Source organism: Hippoglossus stenolepis, chromosome 12 (genome assembly GCF_022539355.2).
Source record: "Hippoglossus stenolepis isolate QCI-W04-F060 chromosome 12, HSTE1.2, whole genome shotgun sequence".
Classification (NCBI taxonomy): Eukaryota; Metazoa; Chordata; class Actinopteri; order Pleuronectiformes; family Pleuronectidae; genus Hippoglossus; species Hippoglossus stenolepis.
In genome coordinates, this window is record NC_061494.1 from 21,751,333 (window position 1) to 21,775,641 (window position 24,309).

At 41.3% G+C, this 24,309-nt stretch overlaps 2 protein-coding genes and 1 pseudogene across 3 annotated transcripts in view; all 3 read left to right on the top strand.

Annotated features, from left to right (window-relative positions):
* The window catches only part of LOC118119000, a 13,644-nt pseudogene extending 11,265 nt beyond the window's left edge, over positions 1-2,379 (top strand).
* The window catches only part of LOC118118999 (mediator of DNA damage checkpoint protein 1), a 37,966-nt gene extending 32,595 nt beyond the window's left edge, over positions 1-5,371 (top strand). For both annotated transcript variants that reach the window (XM_047342344.1, XM_047342345.1), the window contains exons 6-7: positions 4,846-4,970; positions 5,162-5,371. In XM_047342344.1, coding sequence (XP_047198300.1) covers positions 4,846-4,970; positions 5,162-5,190 — 154 coding nt within the window. In that variant the 3' untranslated portion in view covers positions 5,191-5,371. The remainder of the gene's footprint in view (positions 1-4,845; positions 4,971-5,161) is intronic.
* Positions 5,372-6,284: 913 nt separating this feature from the next.
* On the top strand, positions 6,285-22,771 carry pdxkb (pyridoxal (pyridoxine, vitamin B6) kinase b). Its single transcript, XM_035173400.2, has 11 exons — positions 6,285-6,692; positions 13,285-13,339; positions 16,126-16,230; positions 16,313-16,396; positions 17,613-17,647; positions 18,060-18,145; positions 19,279-19,324; positions 19,462-19,573; positions 19,702-19,838; positions 19,938-20,004; positions 20,186-22,771. Exons 1-11 carry the CDS (start codon positions 6,612-6,614, stop codon positions 20,299-20,301), a joined length of 924 nt encoding a protein of 307 aa, XP_035029291.1. The 5' UTR covers positions 6,285-6,611; the 3' UTR covers positions 20,302-22,771.
* Positions 22,772-24,309: the final 1,538 nt, after the last annotated feature.

The window sequence follows — 24,309 nt, forward strand, 5'->3', positions numbered from 1 at the left end:
TATTTTTCTGGTGTTTTGATTTTGGACTTTCTAATTAATGCTCGTTCAGATCAAACCTCACGAAACAAACTTCAGTTCCTCACACACCAACATCTGTTTCCAGAGCTGCAGGGTTCACACAAAGTTTTTAACTTCCCTCTGCACCACAGACTGTTTATAAAAAGCTCTGCACACAGCGTCCAGCACACAAACAATAAGAGTGACAGAATGTTGTCCGATCGTTTGAGGAGGATCGCCACTCAGGAAAAACATGACACAATTCAGTTTGTGTTTTTACTGTAATAACTGAACTCATTTGTATTTTCTTTTTATTTCAGCCCAATGTACTTCACTTCGTAAGTAAAACTTCTATTTCTATTCTGTTTTCTTTTTATACTAATGTGCTTTATGAGGACATCACGTCACGTTTGCACAGCAGCTGAAAGTACTAACATGTCCAGTTTTATAAAACACCCCCAACACCTCTTTGGTCCACTTTGTACTGGTCCACTTTGTACTGGTCCACTTTGTACTGGTCCACTTTGTACTGGTCCACACCGGCGACAGTCAGGGAGGCGTTATGTTTTCAGGCTGTTCATCCGTTCGTCCCCATCTTGTGAACACGATATCTCAGGAATGCCTCGAGGGAATTTCTTCAAAATGTCCACAAATGTTCACTCAGGCCTTGTCTACACTACTGCCCATATTTATTTCAATGGATATTAGGCTCCCCACAGGAACCTGACCCAGTGCAGGACTCTAGTAAACCCTCTGTAGATTAGATAGTGTTGATTTCGTGCTGAAGAGAGTTTTCAGGACGGTTCCCTGCAGTGTTGGTTGTTTGTAATAAAAGTGTCTGTTCAGAGGAGGATGGACTAACGGTGTGTTTCTGACCTCACAGCTGTAAAAGATCCAGGTTCCTCACAGCCGCTGAGATCAGGTGAACAAGGTTCTAATTCTCCAAGTGAGACGTCCTCCTGAACACAGTGAGTTGCTTCATCTGTTAAACAAAACTGCCTCAAACTAAGTGCAAAGTAACATATGTGTGATCATGTGTAAAACCTCTGTTTTAATTAGAAATAAAACAATCTGCTGAGAGCAAGGCACAGATCAGAAACCTTCACGTTAATTGGACAGATTAAATGTTGAATTCAAACTCAAATATCAGCAGTGACACAACAATTAAAATGTTAATATACCCAATATTTAGGGCTTATCAATTTAAGATCAGTGTATTTTTTCTGAGTAAACTTTAATTTCACTGAGAGAATCATGGAAATATTAGGTCTCAATACTGTAAATACATAAAATACGTGGCTTTGTGGAACTGAACATTTCATTTTTATTTATTTTTTCTCTCTTTAGGTTTATGGACGAGAAGCAGTGTCACCACAGTCTCCCCCTTGCGCTGGGAACTCATTGATTATTCATCACTCAAATCATAAAGTGATATTCAGGGTCAGACATTGATTGAAATACAAACAACACAACTGACAAATATGACAAATAAATGGTGGCGTTGATTAAATTTGATCTTTTAGTTAAAAATAAGAAATGTAAACTTCCCTCTGGTAAATGTTTGTTTAAATATTGGTAAATCAAATGAGGATTATTACTTTTTCTTTCCCTGGAGTGAAGTAAAACACATTTTCAAAAACAGTGAAAGTATCACAACACTGTTCACATGCAGTTAATTTAAAGATCATCTTAGTTACAGTTTTATATTCCTGGTGTTGGGGCATCCTTGTAAAATCATTTAAATAATACAAATCTAAATATACATATATGGACACGCACACATCCACATCTTAGGGTCTGGAAATATAATCTGTCTCATGATTCCATAAATCTGTTGGTATGTGACTCACGTATCTCGAGAACCGTTCATTTTATCAGCTTCACACTTGACCTGTGTTGTTAAGGGCCCAAGGAAGTGCAGTGTTGAATCTGGTGTGATTTGGACAAGTCATACAATCGATGTTATTAGAATTCAGTCCAAAATTTGTTTTCCAGTTGTGTAAATATTCTGATTTTATTTTGGCCTGAACAAGAAATGAATTAATCAAGTGTTGCTTGTTTTTTTTTGTTTGGTTATATTCATGCTTTGCTGTGTTCTTAACCTTTAAAGTTCATTTTAGTGGAGATTATAAAAGGGTTGTGGGATGTTTTAAGTATCTCATATGAAATGTTCTGATAATATTTCCTGTTAGTTTGGTGAAAAATGTTCGACTACTTATCCAGGTCTCATACCACACTGTAACTACACTCACATTTCTAGCTGCCTTGTTCTAGTTTAACCTTTAACTTGTTTTTATCTTCCACTATAATTTAAATGTATCTTTTCTATAAATTCATTTCTGATTACCCTCTTGACAGGTGTTGAATAAATAATAAAAACTTTGCATTGTGTTTTTTGAATTAAAATAATAATTACAGCTGCTGTGTTGATGAAATTAAAGAGAAGCAAGTGAAAACTTAAATCATTAATTAGTGAAATAGAATTGAACTGTTACTGTAAAAAGAAAAATGAATGTCAGGGGTCAGAGGTCAGCCCTTTTTCCCAGGGTTGCCCTTTGAGCTTTTATTTTGACAGTGCCGAGAGGAAACACGTGTTGTTGTGATTTTAAAGCTCAGAGTGTTTATATAACTGAAGCTCTACTAAACTAACACATGTTAGCTCGCAGGCTATAGATGATAAAATGTATAACATTAGCATTTAGTGCATCTTCATCACCTGTGTTGTGCAATAATGCATCAAAAGTGATACCAAAAAATGGTGTGCCTTTTGGCATTCAATAAATTTGGTTATCAAAATAAAATATTAAATATTAATATTCTATTATTAATATTAAATAATAACTTTAATTGATTAAAGTTACCTCGGGGCACCACCCTTCAAAGGAAGGGAAAAGATAGCCAATTTATTGATTAAGTCTCATAAAAGTACTAACTACAAATTTGGAACTCTGATTAACAATTAAATTAATAACTATAACCAAAATTACCATATAGATAGTTAATTTGAAGGATATGGAGTTCTTGACAGTGTAGAGGTTGGCAAAATTCACTTTTGCAACATTAATAAAGAAACATTTTGTGAAAAAAAATGTATTATGACTATAATAAAGTATAAAAAACACAAATTACTAACCGTGTACTTATTAAATAAAGATAGGCATGTGAGTCTACATGTGTGTGTGTGTCTGTGTGAGTCAGCGTGCTTTCAAAATGGCAGCTGGCCAAAGAGATAACACCCTTTCCCCCCCCCTATGTGCTTCCAAAATGGGGGCTGGCCACTCTGAAGATAACACCCTCCCCCCCTATTGGAATCTTTACGACATGTAGCAGGGGTCAGCGCTAATTAGGTGAAGGAATATGCATGTGTCTGTGTGTGTGCCAAATTAGAGAAAGTTGCTAGATGCATGCAAGGAAGGACTGAAGAGCATAACTAACATTAACTTTCTCAACAACTTGTAACCACAATATCACAACACAAATCAAACTTATAAACATCACACAGAATTGAATAAACAGTCTTGCTTAGCCTAGTATAATTATTAAGCCCAGTTGTGTTACCCGTCCATGGAAAGGGGAAAAAGAGTTGCTGTGCAGTTCGCAGTTTTGTGAAGTCGTCTTGCTGGTTTCTGTGGCTCCTGCCTTTGTGATTCTGTTGAGCTGTGCAGCTCAGTTGCTGGCTGAAGTTTTCCAGCAGGACATCGAGTCGCTGCTTGAAGGGTTGGTAGAGCTTGGAGTGCGAGGAGGTTTCCTTGGTGAGATGAGCTGGAAGCTGCACCTTTGTGCTCCTCTCGAAGAGTTGGATGGAAAGAGAAGATGTGAGCTGGAGAAGCCAGGCTTCTTCCCTCGGCGATGCAGGGAAAGAGGCTGGACAGCCTTCTCTCCTTGGAAGGATTGTAGAAAGAGAAAGAAAATAGGGGGAACAGGCCTTATATTGGCCCGGTGACCTCACAGGTCATGGGGTCCAGAGTGACCAATGGGAGTTGAAACCGGTTTTCACACCTGTGTGACGTTGCCGCACCCTGGGAGGCCTTGCTCTGGTTTTCTCCAGGTCAAAGAACATGTGCTCAAGGCTTTGGACTACCATATAGGCCGCAGTGTGGTCTCCCAAAAACCATGTCCCAACACCTGCATATTTAAAACAGATAAAGTCCTTGTTGCGGTGTCATGGAGGAGGAGAAACTCTCTCAGGACATTTAGTTCTTTCTCATTTCTAAATTCTTCACTTCAACTCAGATAAACGAGCTTTGCTTCTCTACACATTTAATTCGATTACAAACATGGCGGCTGCTTTCTTCAGGAGAAGATCGTGTTTAAATGTGAGTTCAGTGGGTTTTTCTCTCTGTGGCTGGAATTTGAATTTAAAACCATATGTATTGTTTTTAATAATGACAGAGAGAAGCATCACAGCTTCAAAATGCACCATTGAATGGTGAATTTTTTTTAATATTCAGTGCAACTTACACTTGTGTGTATCTGAGTAATTTGATCCTTACACACACAGAAATTTAGAGTTTTACAGAATTTGCCCATGTCGATGTTTTTTGGTGAACACACATTTTTTAACTTTAATGTTTTCATGTGTGTGGTTCAGAGTTGGATCCAGTCCAGAGACTTTTCCTGGAGAAGATCAGAGAATACAACAACCTGCGCAGGTAGAGACACAAAAGACGTTTCCTATCATATTGTTTTATTATATTAAAGGGCCTTGAGGAATTTTTATCAGATCTGTCTTGGAAAAGAGGAAATGTAGGATGTAGATGTCCTGCTTATTTAAAGGTTAAATAAGTAATTGTACCACATTGTTAATACAGTACAAGAACAGCTATGAATCCTGTTGTCTCCTCTCAGGTCGAGTGGAGGACCAGTGGAGGAGGAGTCAGATCATGAGCGTCACCTGTCAGAGGAGACAGCAAAGCTCCAGAGACTTTATGGAGGAGGAGACCTGAGCAGCTTCCCTCAGTTCACCTTCACCGGTGAGAGAGTGATGGAGGGTCGAGAGAGCTTCAGTCCCTCTAGTGCTTTGGGAAATATTGTTGTGTTTTTACCCTCAGGGCCACCGTAGTGTCAGGTCCCGGAAGGAAATGTCCCTTTCCCTGCACAATATATACAGTGTCAAACTAAAATAGGATAAATTAATGTTCTTATTGTGTTGTTTTCTTTCTAGAGCCCGAATTGGACCAGGACCCAAAATGATTCATGAATTTCTGCCTCCTGCTCTTTATCCTCCTCTGCCTCTGTGGAGGAACCGAGAAAATGGGAGAAGAGGAATTATTTGTTGTGGTGATCTGCTGGTTCAACAAAAGGGAGAAAAAAGATGTACAGTGCAGCAATGATAGAAAGTATTTTATTTTATTAAAGCAGAAGTTTCAAAAGACTAAGTCTGTTTTTTTCAGAGGTTGGGGATGTGTCACATGAGGCGACTTGATGAGAAAGAGAACAGTGGTGTGCAAGGATATCCGGTCCAACAACTGTCTGTTTGAGTTTTCATTAGTATTTAAATGTAAATGTAAGTAATTGTAAACTGTGGTTGATCATCAGACTTTCGTACGACGTCTAACTTCTGTGACCTGAGCAATGATTTGTCTAGATTGACTCACAGCAGGGATTCAACTTGTTTCGTTCTCACGTCAGAAACTTGGGCCTTGGAGTCTTGAGACTTACTCGATTTACTCCCACCACCGCTGATGCTTTCTGACGACAATGTGTGTGACCTGCGATTAAAGCATCGTTACCCAGTGTTCCCGGCCTCAGTGAACAGCAGGTGAAGCTCCCAGTTCTTCACCTCTCTAAGTGGATCCATTTATCTGTCTGCCTGCTTCATGCTTTCATTTCTCTCTCCCAGTGGAATTAATTTGCAGTATTTGTCTGCACACGCTCTCTCCATCGCTGCTGGATGTGGTGACAGAGCCAATCTTTGCCAAGTCAACCCCCCCACCCCCTCCTCAGTCACGACTTTGTAATAAATACAGTGTGAGTCACAACCACAGATTGCACACACACCCACACACACACACAAAATAAGCGCAGCACCAGGCTCCATTATAAAAGCAGGCACAAATAAAACTTCTATCCCGTTTCCCTTTTATTTTCACGGGGTAAACACCCATTTGATCAATAAATCAACGTGCGTGATGGTTATGAACAATTCGGCTGCGTGAAGTCACACGATGGAGGAGAACAGAGGCGACGAGAGGAGAGTTAACGGTCACGTTCATTCACATCCAGATGTGCTCATCAGGACGCGCTCGGTGCTGACGTCATCCGGTTTTAGGCGGTCTCTCAGATTGCCTGTGCAGAATAGTTGCGTGTGTGTGTGTGTGTGTGTGTGTAAGTGTGTGTGTCGCCCCCACCACGCCGCTCGTCACCCGTTACAACCGCGACACACACGCGCTCCTCGCACACACGCCGCCATCCTGCGTGTGAGACACACTGGTGCGTTAGCCTGCTAGCTAACGAGCTAACGAGCGTCTGGAACAAGCGGCGTCGCGTCGGGTTTCTCTCGGTTTTTTTGCCCTTTTTTCTTGTGATGTTCACGCGTCTCCACCGTTGAGGTACCGGGATTATCTGCTTATCTGCTCCGCCCACCCCCGCTCCTCGGCTGACCGGGAGCCGCCATGGAGTGCCGCGTGCTGTCCATACAGAGCCATGTAGTCCGGGGATATGTGGGCAACAAGAGCGCCTCGTTCCCGTTACAGGTAAATACACCCAGGCATGCATCCAATGTCGGACACGCCGTTCCAATTAACAATTAATTGCATCAATTTCAAGTTCGTACAAATCCTCTGCTAACCGGTCATCTCGCTGAGCCCCCCGCGGTACGAGCTGGATTCGTGTCCGTCGCTGACACGTTTCATCCCCGCTGGTATTTGTGAGTGTGTCGGGGCATAAATGACGGTGCTGGGAAAAAGCCGAAAATAGCCTGGTAGCACCGGGGATGTGAGAGGAAAACAGCCGAAGACAGGTGTCGTGTTTCCCCTCTGACATACAGATGATAAACACAACAAGTATTTAACCATTTAATCTCATTACAGTGTTTATTATAACGGTATAATAAACACTACAGCACGCCACCTGTCATTGAGGGTGTCCGATAATGGATGGAGGTGTTTTGTCCCCCAAAGCTTTATTGTCCATCAGGAGCAAACCAGCCCATTAACTGAGGGTGAATCATATCAGACGGTATTAAAGCCGTGTTCGCCGGCCAGATGTGTCACAGATGTGTGGTCCTGGAGCTCCTGGTGTTAATCAAATGACCCCTACCTGGTTGAGTGGCTGGCGATGACGGTAACCATGAAGGTTTGACACCCACGGGTCAAAGTGAAGCACACACTGACCGGCATGGAGCTCATGATAATCTCAGGGGTCAGAGGGAGATCTGTGCCCAGATGTTAACCAGTCGTCGCTGTGCAGGTCCTTCTGGTTCCCATCATTTGCTCAAGACAGCGAAGGGCATCTACACAGCTGTAGTGGTCATGGTGTCTGTGTGTGTGGGAACATCTGGACAGACCCATCCGACCTCAGTATACATCATACGTGCAGTTGATGGGTAAATAATCAGTGCAGATGTTTACTGCTTTGAGTTGTCTGATTATCCTTCTTTCCTGCAGACATGGCAGCTGTACTGGTTTCTCCAAGGTGATCGATAGAAGGATTTTATGTATGTGCATGTTACACAGGTGGTGACATCACAAACTTCACACCACTAAGTTGTCTTCAGTGAAACCAGCCTTTTGTTTCCTTCATCGAGGAGGTTATGCTTTGTATAGATTTATTATGGTTATTATTGACCATCTTGGATGATTACCTGGCTGACAGCGGGACTGGGGAGGGTTAGCGAGCCCTGTCCTGCCACGTGCACGCATCGTGCCCGTGTGTGCTCCCTGATTTGCAGGTAAACAGTCGGCTGACGGTTTACTCCTCGTGCTCGTGATGGTCAGTTAGACAGACTCGTCTCCACTGTTCTGTGTCGGCACTGGAGAACGATGCACCTCTGGCTGAATCCATTATCATTCAGCTCTAGAAAACAAAATGCGTCCGGCAATATGGCCCACAATGATATCAAGATGTATATTTGATATTGATAATCATAATAGTAAATATCAATTATTATTTATGTTAAGTGTAAGGAATCATTATTGCTCCTGAGTGAAGGTTTTGGTTTTAAATTCTTCTTCATGAGCAGAAACAAACACTTAAACAGCAAAACGTCCTAGAAATCTGAGGTCAATCAATTATGTGTTACACGTCCTCACTGTGCTTACACAATGCATAAGGATTGTATTGATATATTGGACCTTTTTTATATTGCTGTTGATGAAAATTATTTTGTAATGATTATAAATTATTACCCTCCCTTGGCTTAGAAGGGGAGGAATACGCCACAAGTAACAGTAACAGGTGAATGACAAATGTCTGATTGTATGATTCAAATCTTTCTCAGAATGTGCTAATTTCAGCGAGCGGGGTTCTCTCCTGTAGCAAAGAGGATTTTCAAAATGGCAATAGGCCGGAAGTGGAATGGGAGGAGAAAGCCACCTGAAACAGGCTCCTAGTGCCGGGCTCATACCCTCAGTCTTCATCCAGGGATTCACACGAATGATCACGTTGTCAATGAGAGAGAGAGAGAGAGAGAGTAGCAGGGCAACGAGGAGCCGAATGTTGTGAATATCTGAAGCGATGGTGTGACGGGCCCCTACAGTCATAAAAACACATTTATATTATCATCATACAGACTAGAGGCCACTCTGTTCAGCCCTACTCGTCAGACCACTGTAATATAACTATCACATCTTATTGTAACGTTGTGTATAGACACCTCAGACACTTATAGCTGTAAATCACTGCTTAGTTCATATGGTCCATCAGTGAGCTGGAAAGTGACCAACGAATCATGTACTGATACTGTACATTGTGTTATTGTTCAACTTGACGGTTAATTGTTAAACCGACCGACAGCTCTGGTTGTTCAGCACAGTTTGTTTTTCATTCCCTCTGCAGACGAGGTTCTGTTTTTGTCTGTGTTTGTCTGTTAGTTTGCAGGATTACGCAAAAACCACCAAACAGATTAGGAAGGTTGCAAATGGGAATAATTCATACAATTTTGGAGCAGATCCAGGATTTATTTTCTACTTTCTTAAACATTGTTAGATAGAGAGTTTGTCTCTCATAGAATGAGTAATGGTTCTTTGTGAAAAGGGACTGTTTGGCCTCGACGGAGGTATTTTCTCGTTTTATTCCTTGTTTTTATTTTGGTAATAAACAATAACGGACTCCCACCCCTGGAGAAAAGGGAGGGCTGCAGTTCATCAGTCTATTAACCTGGATTGTGAAGCACTTGCCGATGAAGAACTGTTGAGCACAGCTTCTGAGTGGCTCAACATGTGTCTTGCTCTTTAGTTTAATAATAGGAACAAATGACTTTGGCGTTGAGTCATTACCTCTATCAACAGTCGTAATGAAGCTCTTACCTAAAGGTTCAGTTTACAGAGTGCTTGATAGGAGCCTCCAGAGCCAAAAAAGAGCAGGTGCATTCAGAACAAGACGTTGAATTGATATTGTGTGAAGGGCCACGGAGGTTATCGGCTCCTTCTGGCCGTGAATGAGATCATCATTTCCCTTTTATGATCCCTAATGTCGACGGTGGGATGATACCAGTGATTGCTTTGGGGATGTAATTGCTGACAACGACAATGCTGGTGATTGTTGCAGTTTAATATTTTCCTGGAGCAGCTGCGTGTGGCACTGGGTATTGATGCTGAGGCTATAGAGAGAGACGCTACAGAACATGTCCCATCGTCCTGAAAGACTTGTGAGAAGTGCTGAGTCTATTTTTAGCTGGCAGCGGCCTGGATGTATTTTGCGGGCGTCCTAATGGCTGCTGGGCTTTGATGCATGTCACTCAAGATTCAGCCGCTAATGTTCAACTATACTACGGCTGACTAACGTCTGTTTGTGCTAAAGGCTCCTGTAAAAACAATGTTTACAAATGCAGCAAAGTAAAGATTCCAAAATGTATTAATATCAATATGGATTTTAATAAGTGGATCTTAATTGATCTCTCGGGTAAACATCTACAGTTAAAATAATGGAAAATAATAATTATCAGGGTGAGAATAAGCATATGAACTTAATTTATATAGCAATTTCCAAAAGCAGTTTTACATTGTGATTATAATAATATTTTAGTTAATTAAGTTAGTTAAAGTTTAGTTAACACAAGAGTCAATGGATAAAACATCTAATTGAGAAGCATTGGAGAAATCAGTTTTATAAATATCATTTACATGTTCAAGTAATTGTTTTGAATAGATCATTTGTCATTGTTCCTTCAGATAAATTATTTTCAGCCAAAGATGAACGAGATGTTGAATAATGACGTAAGCACGCTGTCAGATCCAGTGAGAGAGACAGTTTAATGTAATGGGTTTAAAATATCGACTCCTAAACAGAAAGCCCACGGGTCTGTGTGGGAGCTGCTCTCATTTTTCAGAGCAATAACCATGATTCAGCCGGTGCGGAAGATAAGGGATGAAATGATGATGATGATGATGTCAGCGAGCGTGCAGGGCATCCCTCTCTCTCTCTCTGGTGTCAGGACGGAGAATCTCCGGCCGGTCAGGCGGCATGGAGACGGCGGTGTGAAGAAGCAGGGCTGCGATTGGCTGCTCCAGGATTCCTCCTAATGACGCCACTGAAGATGGAGACAGGCGGCCTCAGAGCCAGACTGAACAGATTCAGCTTTCACATAGAAACTAAATTTAACTGTGAGCGCTGCCTTCAGGCACCGTGTAAAATGGGCTTTTTTTTAAAAAATGGAATGGTTCCAGCTTTATTTTTTATCCTCGTCAGATGAAGAGCTGCAGATTATTTAGCGATGTTAGCACGAGGGTCCATTCTAATTCTGGTTCAGATCTATATATCTCAACCGTAAAATGAAATGTCATTCTTCAGCTGTATGTCATGTGTTGTGCTTTAGCAAATGTGAGCATGGACACTCAAGCTAAGATGGTGGTAATCATTTAAAGTGCTAAACATGAGCATTGTATATTAACATAATCCATTAGGCTGTATAGAAAGATGGACGACATGTCTCCACTTCCTCCCACTATCCAGAAATGAAGCCAAACTATCCCAGGTACCAACGTAGCCATCTTGCGCTGATGACATTATTTGGACCCAGATTCTACGCAATAACCAATCACGATTCTGTCTCAGCTTGTTTGTATAGCATCATATAAGTAAAAACTACCTTAATGTGCACTTTGATTTTAGTTCATCTCCCATCCACGAACATGGAGGATATGCGGTTTATGACCGATTCTGCAGTCAGCCAATCGGGAGAGATCCAGATGATTTGGCTTCACTTTCGGGAGCCGTCATGTCGTCCATCTTCATTTATAGCCTGATATAATCATTGTGAACTTGTTAATACTCTCAAACAGTTGGTACAAGTAGAGCAGCAAGTGAAACGTTTGGCCTGAGCAACACTGACACTTAGTTGAATAAGGTGCGAATTAAATGTGAAGGTACAGAAGGACTCAGTAAATATAGTGTTTGTGTTGACTCGGATCTGATCAGCCTGTGTTGTGACACATGCTAATTAAAGAAACTCGTCCGTCGCAGGAGGTGTTTCCTCATTTTCCCTCAATTTACCAAAGAGTTTTTCAGAAAAGCCAAATGTTTTCTTTTTATAAAAATATAAAAATCTCTTTCTTCAGCCTCTGACGATGCCTCAGCAGCTTTGTAAACACACACTGAGGCTTATGAACAGTGATCAAGGATGTGACCTAAATAACATATTCTTAGCCCCATGAACATCAGAAACACGCTTTTACATCCACAGTCAATTTTCTTCCTGCTCAGCCAGAAGAACATCTTGTAACAGACGGGTTATGTTCTCGGGTCCTGCTGCTAAAACTGTCGACTGCCTTTTTTTTAATTCAAGCTTCTGTAACAGCAAATAGAAACATCTTAGAGAATATGTTTTCATAAGCTTGAATCAAACTTTAAAGACCAATATCTCATTAATAACCTACTGGAACTATCTACAGTACCACATGCATTCATCTTTCATACTCTTCCTCCAGGAGTGTATTCCTACACCACTGACTCATTATGTCATGTCCTGTTTCCCTCACGCCACTTGGCTGGTTTCCTGAAAGCCTCACACTGGTGATACAAATACGGAGATTGCTAATGAGATTATTTTCATTAGCAGGAGCGTTGACGAGTCACTCCAAGGTCGGAGTTAATATCTACGCTCCTTTATTCCGGGGGTGTCGCTGCCTGTCCCCACTGAAAGCAGATTCTTGTATCTCAAAGTTACAGTCAATTGAAGAGAACAAAGGACTCCTTCACCCTCCCTCCCTCCTGCTTCAGTCCAATTAAATAAAGTAATCCAGATAACAATTGGCTGTGCACGTGGATGAGTCATGTGTCTTTCTCTCGAGGACACCAGGAGATGCTTTTTGGAACTGGTCTGCAGCTCTGTGCAGATTTCAGCTCAAGTTAAACTGAGAGGACGTTGTTTTGTTTTTATCTCACCACAGATATAACAACTGCAACCATGAACAAGATGATATGGAAAAACTCTTCACAATCATAATAAATGCATTTGCCTAAAAATGTATATTCATGTCATGATATTTTAGAGACGATGACATGGATGGATTACCGACCAGGTTTACTGGAGACAGGTATGAGATGTCAGGGTTCCTCTGGGCCAGAGCTCCTGTATGAAGAACATGTTAAAATTACTGTTTTGAAAGTCATAGAGCTCAATGAAGACACAAAACAACTAGAGAGAGACGATAAATAGCTGAAAAAAGATGCAAAATGACTGTCAAGAGCTGCAAAACCACAATTAAGAGTAAAAAACAACTAAAAACGGATGTAAAATGACCACAAAGAAACAAAAAATGTCTGTCAAAGGATGCAAAACAACCACAACTACAAATAATAGACAAACTTGACTTCAAAGATAATGCAAAACCACAAACGAGACACAAAATGACCCCAAAAACACAAATTACTATGAATAGGCACAAAAAAACAGGTGTCCAATTAGTACTCCGTGTCCTTTTAATGTAGATATTATTAATTTAACACGAGATATCATTGAAAGTTATGATACTTATCGTTTGGGCTGTAGGTGTTTTACAGTACAGTTTGCTGTGTATGTGTGTGTGTAGGAGTGCGAACTATACGACTGTAATTAAATGCATTTGAGCTGTGGTCGTTGCTCCTAATCACTCCTGACATCTGCCTCCTCTCTCTCTCTGTCTCCAGGTTTTAGGGTTTGAGGTGGACTCCATTAACTCTGTCCAGTTCTCCAACCACACAGGTAAGACTGTCATGTTTTCTGTAGGGGTGAGAGTGTGTGTTTTATTTAGTGTGTGTGTGGGTGTGTATGAGTCAGGGCCTCCGGTGTCGTGATGAGGTGTTACGGAGCGTTAGAGAGACGGTTGTCGTCGAGGCTGACGAGTGAACAGAGCAGTGAGTCACATTTTGAGGAGGTCAGTAACTTTATTGTCTGACACCGGAGCAGCTTTAAACACAGAGGCAGCTGTCGGCCACTCGCTCCATTCATACTGTGTGTGTGTGTGTGTGTGTGTGTGTGTGTGTGTGTGTGTGTGTGTGTGTGTGTGTGTGTGTGTGTGTGTGTGTGTGTGTGTGTGTGTGTGTGTGTGTGTGTGTGTGTGTGTGTGTGTGTGTGTCACAGTCACTGATGCTCCTGTTTTTAACATCTTGTGGTAAGAAACAGTGGTAGAATTAAAATCTATAAGAAATAAGTTAATGAACAGATATATTTGATGATTACTTGAAGAGTATGTATGTATGAACCTAATGAAGGTATTGTAATGCTTTAACAAAGATAATGAATAGTGGTGGAAATGTAGAATGAATGTTTTATATTAAATAATCAGAATAACCACATTATTTACTTTATACTGCAGTTATCAAAATCAGTAATTAAACTCTGATACTTGTGGCTGCCATAATCAGATTTTCTGAAAAGGATTTTTGTCTCATCTTGTTACTGGCTCACAGTGTTTCTGCATCATCCTCATCACATTGACTTGTTTCTGTTTTCTGATGTAATTTGCCGGCACCATGAATGAGTAATTCTCTGCTGTGTTATTCACACACACTAAACTTGAAAGACTGAATCGACCGAGCGCTGTGAAAACAAACACATCCGCTCAGCTGTTGCTTGTTGCTTCACCGTGAATACAAACATAATACACTTCTTTGCTTTTCACCAAGTTGAATCCAAACTGCAGCCACTTGAAAGACGGCTGATTGTCTTTTCTGAAACTTGGATTTGAAGTTCCCCCGAGTAGAAAAAGGTAGAAACTGTTTCCAGGCACCTTTTCTGTGTAGTTTTTCATTTTGTTATAGTTTGAGAAAGCAAGTCATCATCACCTATTCTCTCTAATTGCCTCTAACGTCTGATGGAGAATCAGGATAATTGTGTGAGTGTAGAGGAGGATGAGTGTTGTGTTGCTGTGTGGGCGAGTGAAAAATACTGTAATACTTTCATTTCAAATCTACGTTTGAAGCTGTTGAAGGTGCTGCTTTAGTTTGAGGCACATTTCTTTTATTACTGGAAAGATGATGTGATGCTATACAAGACTACTTTGATGAAGAGATCCACACGTTTCAAAACTAACCAGGAGCTGAAACACAACATTTTATTATCTCCTCACACATCTGTTCTGTCCTGTTGTTGCCAGATGTTATTTGATTGCGTTGTGGCAGAATTGTCTCACCAGAGCCGAGACTTGATTCCCATCAGCTCCCAGCAAAATCTATGAAGCTTTAGTCAAGAGTCGAAAACCAGAGAACACGTGAGAATCACTGGTTTCATCCCCTCTGTTCTTCTTGTCTCCTGAGGACAAGAGGATCAGTGGAGTAAATTGTGTTTGTCCGAGTGACCTTAGCCTAGAAATGCCTGAGACTGTGTTGGTGCTGCAGTTTAATCAGATCTTGGACCAGGATTTAGGATAATTAACATTTGCCATTTCTCAGAGGAGAGTTTGCAATTTTGGTTTGACATATTGAAGAAGACGTGTGAGAGGGAGGCTGGCAAGAAGCACATAGATGGAGAATAGAGAGAGAGAGAGACAGGATATAAATGAATGAGAAAGACAGACAGCTGATGATGGAGAGAAGGATGGAGGGAAGGAAGGAGGTAGGGAGAGGAAGAAGAGCGACAGGATGCAGCAGTAAACAGGAGCAGGCGCCGAGAATTGCGACAGCAGCAAATGATGACGACAGAAGCAGCTCTTATCTGTAGGCCTGCCTTCATTCTCTCTCTCACACACACACACACACACACACACACACACACACACACACACACACACACACACACACACACACACACACACACACACACACACACACACACACACACACACACACACACACTCCCGACTGTTCATCTCATAGCCCCTTTGGCTTTCTCCCAGCTTGTTGCTTAGCAACCAGAACCCCCCCCCACCACCACGTGACCTGGCTGTGACTCACCTGGAGCTGCGACATCATCGGCCTGCAGCAAACATGTCATACGCAGACAGACGTGCACCAACGCACGCTCACATTGGCTTTCGCGTCACATCCATATACATCCATATCAGTACATGCAGTTCCAAACACACACACACCCCCCGATGTACAAACACACACACACACAATGTCAACACACCCCATCACGCGTAGTGTAGGGTGTGTGCATCAGGAGAACGGTCTGTGTCCTGACCAAAGGCTGCACGTCCACCCTCTGCTGTGTGTGTGTGTGTGTGTGTGTGTGTGTGTGTGTGTGTGTACTCCATTGAAGTTCACTCTGCTCAGTTACAGTAACAAAATGCTCAGAGTTCTGCTGGTCGGCATCAAAAAATCAATTCTGTAACAGTATCTGAGAATAATGGACTTTCTTTGTGTGTGCGTGTGTGTGTGTGTGTGTACTTTTGTTCTTGTGCCAGTATAGGAGGATACTGGCACAAGTAGGAGGATTGTGAAAGTTGAGAGTCAGCACTTTGCAAACACAATATCTCCTCTCCTCTCTCCTCTCTCCTCTCTCCTCTCTCCTCTCTCCTCTCTCCTCTCTCCTCCTCCTCTCTGCAGGTTATTCCCATTGGAAAGGTCAGGTGTTGACGGCAGATGAGCTTCATGTTCTTTATGAGGGAATCAAGCTGAACAACGTACATCACTATGACTATGTTTTAACAGGTGAATATCTTGATCACATTTCTATAGTTACACCCAGTCTTGTGTTAATCTGTTTTGACCAGTTACTGTGTGTTGTGTTCAGGGTACACCAGAGACACGTCCTTCTTGGAGATGGTGGTGGACATTGTTCAGGAGTTAAAGCGAGCCAACCCCAACCTGGTGTACGGTGAGTTCTGATCTCAAGATGTTTCACTTTCACAACAGTTATTTAAGTAGAACTGAGTGAAAAACATTATGAGAGAAGCTTCGTAGTTGCAAAAACAGTATAAAGACATAATAAGAACACATAAACATGTTATAACAGTGAAAAGGCTGAATACACTTAAATACTGTGCAGTCATTGTGTGTCTGTGTGTTGAATGTGTATGATTTAATTATTAAACGTGATTAGATTCCATGTATTTACTCCAGAGTTTGTTTTCAGTGGAGGTAAAGGCAAGAGAGCGGTATCAGAAAAGCATACAAATATCATTGGAGAAGAATTATTATTTTTCTATAAGTTCCTTCGACCCAAAGTTCACATTTCAGTCGTCTCACTGAAGCTCTTGATGGGAGCAGAGCTGCAGCTCCGAGGTCGTCGGTGCACTGGATTCATACACATGAGAAATTAATTGTTTATTCCTGTGGCCTGGAACCAGCCGCAGGCACTTTTTTTCCCCTAAAGGTTAATTAATGCGGTTTGGGAAATGTGCAGTTTTTGTTGCATCAGTGGAGACGTAATGTGGCTGCTCCTCCAGTCAGGACCTCCCAGTCTCAAAGTTGGGTTAGATCCAGTTTTTAACACATTCAAGCTTCACTCAGCCTTTTACTGCATTAAATGCTGTTACCAGTAAAAAAAAAGTTGTTCCCAACTAAGTGCAGAGTTTCTTTGGTCAGTGCAGTGAGAGTTTTTTAGGTATTTAAGAATTCAACATTCACACAGTTTCCTGTACATGCAGGTTTGGATCTTCAGTCATTTCATTCAACTTCTCGGCTACTGTCATGGTTTTTTGGACCATTTTAGGTTTGATGAACCAATATGAAACATCTGACGTGTTATCACCTCATAAAGTTGTTAATAGCTGTTAGCAAACAGTAACTTACACATCTTCGTGCACAACGATGTCCTGATGTTGACCTGATACACACTCCTGATACACACTCCTGATACACACTCCACCATCTCCTGAGAAATACTTCTGACTCTTTAGCCTCTAGATGCTCAGCTGTCATGAACCTAATCTGCTGTTCAGTGTTGGGCAGCGGGTCTGTTACGTTTCTTTTTTAAAAGTCCTGTTTGACTCCTGTCACTGCAGTGTCCATGTCATGTGGTATTTAGTGTGAATGTTTGTGCAGCTGTACACATCTGTGAACTGACTCTGAGTGTGTTGTTGTTTTTTCAGTATGTGACCCCGTCCTCGGTGATCATGGATCTATGGTGAGCTTCCCAGCAGTTTCATGCTCTTAGTACTGTATGTGCAGTATGTTTGTTTTTGTGTGTTGTCATTAGAAGGTTTTTGTCTCTTTAATGTGTGTGGGAGGGATTTAGTGTTCATCCCTGTGATATCTATATGTGTGTGTGTGTGTGTGTTTTTTGTGGGGGTGTGTTACAAGGCATTTCTCAGCGACTCAGTGAGTGTGTGTGTGTGTTGTGTGTATATATTACATTGTGCAGACGTACATTTTCAGGGATTAATATCATATTCTGTCGGTTAGCGCTCATAATTTCCAAACCGTGAAAACAAAGATCAAAAGCTCTGAATTAACCGAGCGTGTAGTTCTTCCTCGCGGCTCAATTTCTGTGTTTCCATTACGTGACGTGACTCTAACACGTGTGTCTCCATCCACAGTACGTTCCCCAGAACCTTTATCCGGTCTATAAGAACAAGGTGGTTCCTGTCGCCGACATTATTACTCCCAACCAGTTTGAGGCAGAGTGAGTGCAAGTCTTTTTATTTACTGTTTCATATTCGCAACTTTTAAATCTAATGGCTTCTTCTTTAAATTGCCTTCCCCTCATTGAGTGTGTAACTGTGTGAGTAGCAGAGTATTAGCACAAACCATCTTTATGTAATGCCTCTCATGTTGTTATCTAATACCTCCATTTTGTGGCTGCAGAAACTTGAACTGAACAGAAAATGCACCGTAGCTTCTCTCTAATCCATCTCATCTCCTTCACTTTAACCTTATTTACTTGTTTTAATCCCTTAATTACTCCATTTAAATCCATACTTTAGAAAATAATCTCATAGAGAAGCTGCCTGATGCCTTATTTACAAGACCAAGACACTTTGTGTTCTATGGCTGCACAGTGGCATCAAATGGAAATGTAGCATAAACACAAACACACATTTCTCCAAAACTATAACAACAAAAATGGTTACGGCCAGAATATTAACTTTTCATTTAAGATGGAATTGAATAGATTTCAGTCATACTGGGTGAAGTGGAAACAATACATTAGTGACATCGAACTTGAGTATTTCAATTAATGAATTAAGTAGTTTTTATTATACTCTGCAACGCAATTGTGTTCACAATTTATCTAGGAACTTCTAAATAATTGTCTTTGAATAACTCTCAATAGAAACATTTAAGTATAATACTAAAAAGAAAATCTTGTAATCTTGTAATGTAAAATACAGTTTGGAGGACGTCAGTGATGTTTGTCTTTTTAAACTGTCCTGGTTAAATCAGCAACGTGACAGTTTGATGTCAGTGTCTCCTGTAAATTCTTTTAATGCCTGGATCTGATGTTTAGTGTTAAAATACATGTAAATGATCAGTGTAGAGAAACAAGCAGATATAAGTTGTGAACTGACGTATAAAAACATGAACAGTTCCATTAAACACACAGTTTATCAGACGTCTGTGTCTCCGCTCAACTCGAGTCCACCTTAACTGTCAAGTAGCTCCACCTAGTGGTGTCTTTCTCTGCCGTCTCAACCAGAACAACTTTAAACCATAAACATTTTCAATTTCGTCTTGAATTAGACTTTCTCAGACTCTTGTATTTTTTTTTACTTGATAACTTATTTTTCAATTAAGGCCACGTCTTTGTTGTTGTAGATTACTGACGGGGAAAAACATCAGCACAGAGAAAGATGCTGTGGAGGTAATGAACCAGTTTGATCTAATTCTTCTTTCCTTTCTTGCATCTTTTCTGTGTTCTGAGCTGTTGTAGTATTATGTGGTCTTGCATTGTTCTTTCCCTGCTGACACCAAACGTACCCCCTCACTGACTGTGTGTAGGTCATGGACCTTCTTCATGCTATGGGCCCAGACACGGTGGTCATCACCTCGTCTGACCTGCCCTCCAGGTTGGGAGACCGCTTCCTGGTGTCGCTGGGCAGCCAGCGTAAGGGTAGGTGACGGCTTAAAGAGTGTGATGTGTGTGTCTGTACTGTTTTTGAGACGTCTGTAGAAATACAGAGTTCGACATTGATTCCGTTTGTTTATAAATGAACCTTTGTCTCTGCTGTGCTGCATCAGTTCGTCCAGACGGCAGCAAGACGACACAGAGAGTTCGAATAGAAGTTCCCAAAGTGGACGCCGTTTTCGTAGGAACCGGAGATTTGTTTGCGGCAATGCTGCTAGCGTGGACACACCACTACCCTAATGACCTCAAGGTACAAACGCATGCATGAACACACAACGACCCAGAGAATCCCGAAGACACGGACACACGTATAAACCGAGTCATTCTCTTGTACCCGTCTCTGTCTCAGATGGCCTGTGAGAAGACGTTTTCAGTGATGCACCATGTTATCCAGAGGACCATATCTTATGCTCACGGTAAGAAATGTGGGACTAGAAGCTTTTTACTTTGCAGCATGTCAAATTAATTCTGTTTTCATACTAGCGACCAAAGAAGATCAACAGGAGCTATAATCAAAATTGTCTTTATTTAAAATGAACGTTTATCTTTATTCATCTGTGCCTGCCCCCCCACCCCACCCGCCCCTCTCTCCCTCAGAGTTAGCCGGTCCTGGTCGGAGGCCCAGTCCGCCCCAGCTGGAGCTGAGGATGGTTCAGAGTAAAGCTGACATAGAAGACCCTGCTATAGTGACTGAGGCCACGGTCATATCCTAACATTACCCGCCCATAAGACTCATACTAACCTTGTGCTCTTCACCCATGAATCTCTCAAATCCTATATCTCGGTAAATCTCTCACCACTGTAAAACCTTGACTGTCATTTCCCAACTTCAACACGTCATCATCCAGACTCCTGAAACCCCTTAGTATTGTAACCCCTTTAGTCCTTTCCCCTTAAAACCTTTACCCCTTGAACTCCTCGGTGTCCGAACCCCTTAAACCCGTAGCTCCGACGGCCCCGTAACCCAAACCCTGTTTTTAGAACCAGAGCCATGGATAAACAGAAGCTTTGGTCAGGTTGGACCGTGATGGCGTCTTCTTGAAACAGGGTATGTGAGTGGAATGCACAGCTGCTACTTTATGGAAAGCTTTAGGCTTCAAGTGTCGTTTCTTACTCCAGGATATCACTTAATTCATACGTTCTATAGCAAGGGTTAATAAAAATAGGATGAATCTTCAGAGAGATAATTAGCGATGAGAAAAGTCCAGTATAGATATCGATAAGGGAGATTTCTTATAGCAAAGGTTGAGTAGATGTTTGTCCTTGAAGATACTTGGACTAGTTGTAGTCATGACTTAATGAAGTTAAGTAAAATAATATATGAATTAAGAAATATAGAAATAAACTGAAAGGAGGCAGCTGCTGTGTAAAGTATTTTTCCCACCGTCAATTTAAAATGAAAACATCAGCACTTATTGTGATACTAGTTGAAACAGGGTTTCCTCTGGGTTTTAAAAATCAGTAATCTGAATTTTAAGTCTTTGAAAACATGTTTAAATATCACACACTAGGTTTTAAATGCGTTCAGGTAAGTCTAATTTAGTTATTTTAAAATTAAATATGTTGGCAGCATGCATAGTTGTGATGTCTCCGTGTGTTGTGATTCTGGGACATTCCTTCATATCTCTTGTACTTGAAATATGTCTTAGATTTAATTTGTTATGGTCTTAAATTTAAACCCTACAAATGTATCACGCACGGTTTTATTATGTCTTTATTCTTTTAAAGAATATTTCTCGTGCGGTTCTGACATAGTGGGAACGATGTGTAGTTGCTTTTGGAGACAAAAAAAAACTTCAAATTGATCCAGAACGGAAAGTGAATTGATTCCAGCTCCTGAATATTTCAGGATGTAAAAACACTGCCTCTAAATTCCTGTCACTTCATGGCTCTGTTACTGCCTCTCCACTCACACACTCGTTGTGTTACTGACGGTGTTGCTCTCCAGCGACGCTCCTCCACACCAGTTGCTAGGTTTGCACTGGTTTTACTGTCACATGACCAGACTCTGTTCGTCTATGGCTCTGCCCACCGCTGTCCCCGCCCCCTCCCCGTCTTACAGCAGTGATGTAATGTGACCAAGTCTAACCCCCGACCCCTTGACAATAATAACAAAGGAAAAAAAAACGCACAATGTATAGTTGATGTATAGATGTTGTACCATAACTGTATTGGACCATCTGTATGATATCTTCTATCTGATCTGTCTATTGGACCATAGTGTTGATGCTACTGTACTATAGACCACACCCACTACAATATCACCCAAACCAGGGACGACGGGGTGGTTCTGGCACCCGAGCGGCTCCTGTGGCTCCAGATGTTCTCACTTGTTAGTAATAGGTAACTGTCTGATTATCATAGTAAATAGTTGAACCTCTCTCATCTCAACATAAAGAAAAATGGTCGACCTGGAGCTGTCAGAGCCGCCGCCCCCCCCCTGGCTGATTTCTATTCGCAGTGCACTGTTAGACCAATCAGAAATCGGCCGCCTCGGTGCCAGAACCAACCCACATCACGCCGGGCGGTTCCCGGCTCAGCTCTGGCCCAGAACCCTATATCTGAGAGTTGTGCCACTGAAATGACTGGAGGCCTCGAGACGTAGTAGAAGGAGACTTCCCCCACGTCCAGTAGCAGCTCCGCTAACCTTTGTCGTGGACATTTTTATTTACTTTTGCTTCACTTCACACTCCACTGTGAACAGAATTGATGATGGTTTCTTTTTTTTATTAAATATATAAGATTAAAGATCCAATGTAACATCTGGGCAAACTGGTGCCTGTTTGAAATGAAGATCTAACTTGTTTTATCTTCTTCAGCTGATTATTATTCACTATTTCGTTTAATCAAAGCAGGATTATGTCTATAAATTATATATTTTTAAATTATAACATCACTATTTACCAGAGCCTAAGGTAACTAACTGATCAAATGTTTTTCCCAACAAAGAATCCCCCAAAAATATATATTTTTTAATTATTAAAGCAAATGTTTGTGATCTAACTTTCCCAGTAACATCAGGAAATGTTTGAATACTGATGATTAAAGTTTTGATTTCAGAAAGTCAAACTTTGCACAGTGTTCTCCGCTCACTGACGCAAACACCTTGTCCACATTGTGACGATGTGGTCGCCCAGAAGCAAACTATTCTCCAAATGACTTGAAACAGTTGTGTCGTCTTCCCCTGATTCCCCTGATTTCTCAGATTTGACTGATTTGACTCAGCTTTATAATGATGCTGGTCCCAATGATCTTATGGTTGAATTAATAATTATTTCTAAATGACCATCATCTTCTGTTTCCCACTGTGGAGTGTGACTGGGAAAGATGTGCCCAGAACATGACTTGCGACAGTGGTAATGAGCCGGTTTCAAACCAACGACGTTGCAAGAACTTGGCATGTGCCTTAGCCCGCTGAGCTACCAGGGCACCACAGGAAGTGAGATTTTAATGAAATTTTAACATTTTTAAGTTGCCTCAGAATCTTTATTTCTTCTCTTATTTCCTCCCTCGTTGTTTCCTGATTTGAATGTTCGGTAAACTTTTAACGACAGGAAACGACAACAACAATTCCGGCTGACTCCGCTCAGCAACAACACGCGGGTGGAAACCAAATAACTGGAGGCTTAAAAAGAAAAAGAGTAAAATTCCAGATGCCGTCAGTGTCTCACCTGAGCTTGATGTAAGGTTCTGGGCAGGCCAGTGTAATTCTGTACTGCTGTTGTTTCTCTATGGACTGTACTGTGATACTGCCTTAGGAACCGAACATCATAACATCACAATACTGCTCACTGAGGGAGAGAGGGGAGAGAGGGGGGGGAAGGGAGGAAGGAAACGTGAGATGTCTTAAATGTACACGTCCTTTTGATTGACTGCACATTTCTGTCCTGCAGAGCGAGAAACGAGACGACGCATATACTGAGATCTTCTGTTTGAATCTGTAAAAGTGGTTTCTACGGCTGCAAGTAATGATGTTCTTTCATTCTCAATTAAGAGGATTTGATTATTTATTCAATTAACAAACCAAAACAATTCAAATCCCAAAGAAATTCAATTTGTAACTAGAATGGTTCATATTTGAGCTCATTTCCCGCCACAGTCCTTCTATGAAACCAAATTTTAATTCTCTAGATCCAGAAGTTTTCCTCAAGATCTCTGAATTATTCTCTGAGAAATCAACGAAAATAATTCCTGAATCCACAACACGATCCAGATAGAGACCAGAATTTATCGAGTCCTTCCTTGACTCGTGTCCCAACCTTACACAGAATATTATGGAAATCTGTACTTTCTATAGAGTCGTTTTTACGTGATCCTGCGGACAAACAAACAAACAGAGATTAAAACATTACGTCCTCGGCAGAAGTTAGAATATAAAACACAGAAAAGCAGCAAATTTCCACCGTTTTTCTTGATAAATGAAAAATAGGGTTATATTGTTAATTTCCTGGAAACCTTTTAGATCTCTTGGAGTATAAAGATGCGAGTAAAAGAAAAATGCAGTCTCATTCTTGAAATTGTCTGAGTCCATATTGATTTTTGTACTCGTACAGTTCTATTGTGCCACTGTAGCCCTGATGGTCATATCAGTAATTCTCGGCCAATCAGCTTTCAGCTCTGCTATAATCGACATGTGCACTATCCAATCCTCTGCTTCCTGCTAACAGACCAGTCAGCTGTACTATCGGGTCAAAGTATGTCTACCTGTCGTGTCCGTACGA

Excerpts from the sequence above, each read along its gene's own strand:
- pdxkb (XM_035173400.2), top strand. The coding sequence starts at position 6,612 with ATGGAGTGCCGCGTGCTGTCCATACAGAGCCATGTAGTCCGGGGATAT. Across the intron at positions 6,693-13,284 it reads GCGCCTCGTTCCCGTTACAG|GTTTTAGGGTTTGAGGTGGA; the intron begins GTAAATACACCC and ends CTCTGTCTCCAG. Across the intron at positions 16,231-16,312 it reads CTATGACTATGTTTTAACAG|GGTACACCAGAGACACGTCC; the intron begins GTGAATATCTTG and ends TGTTGTGTTCAG.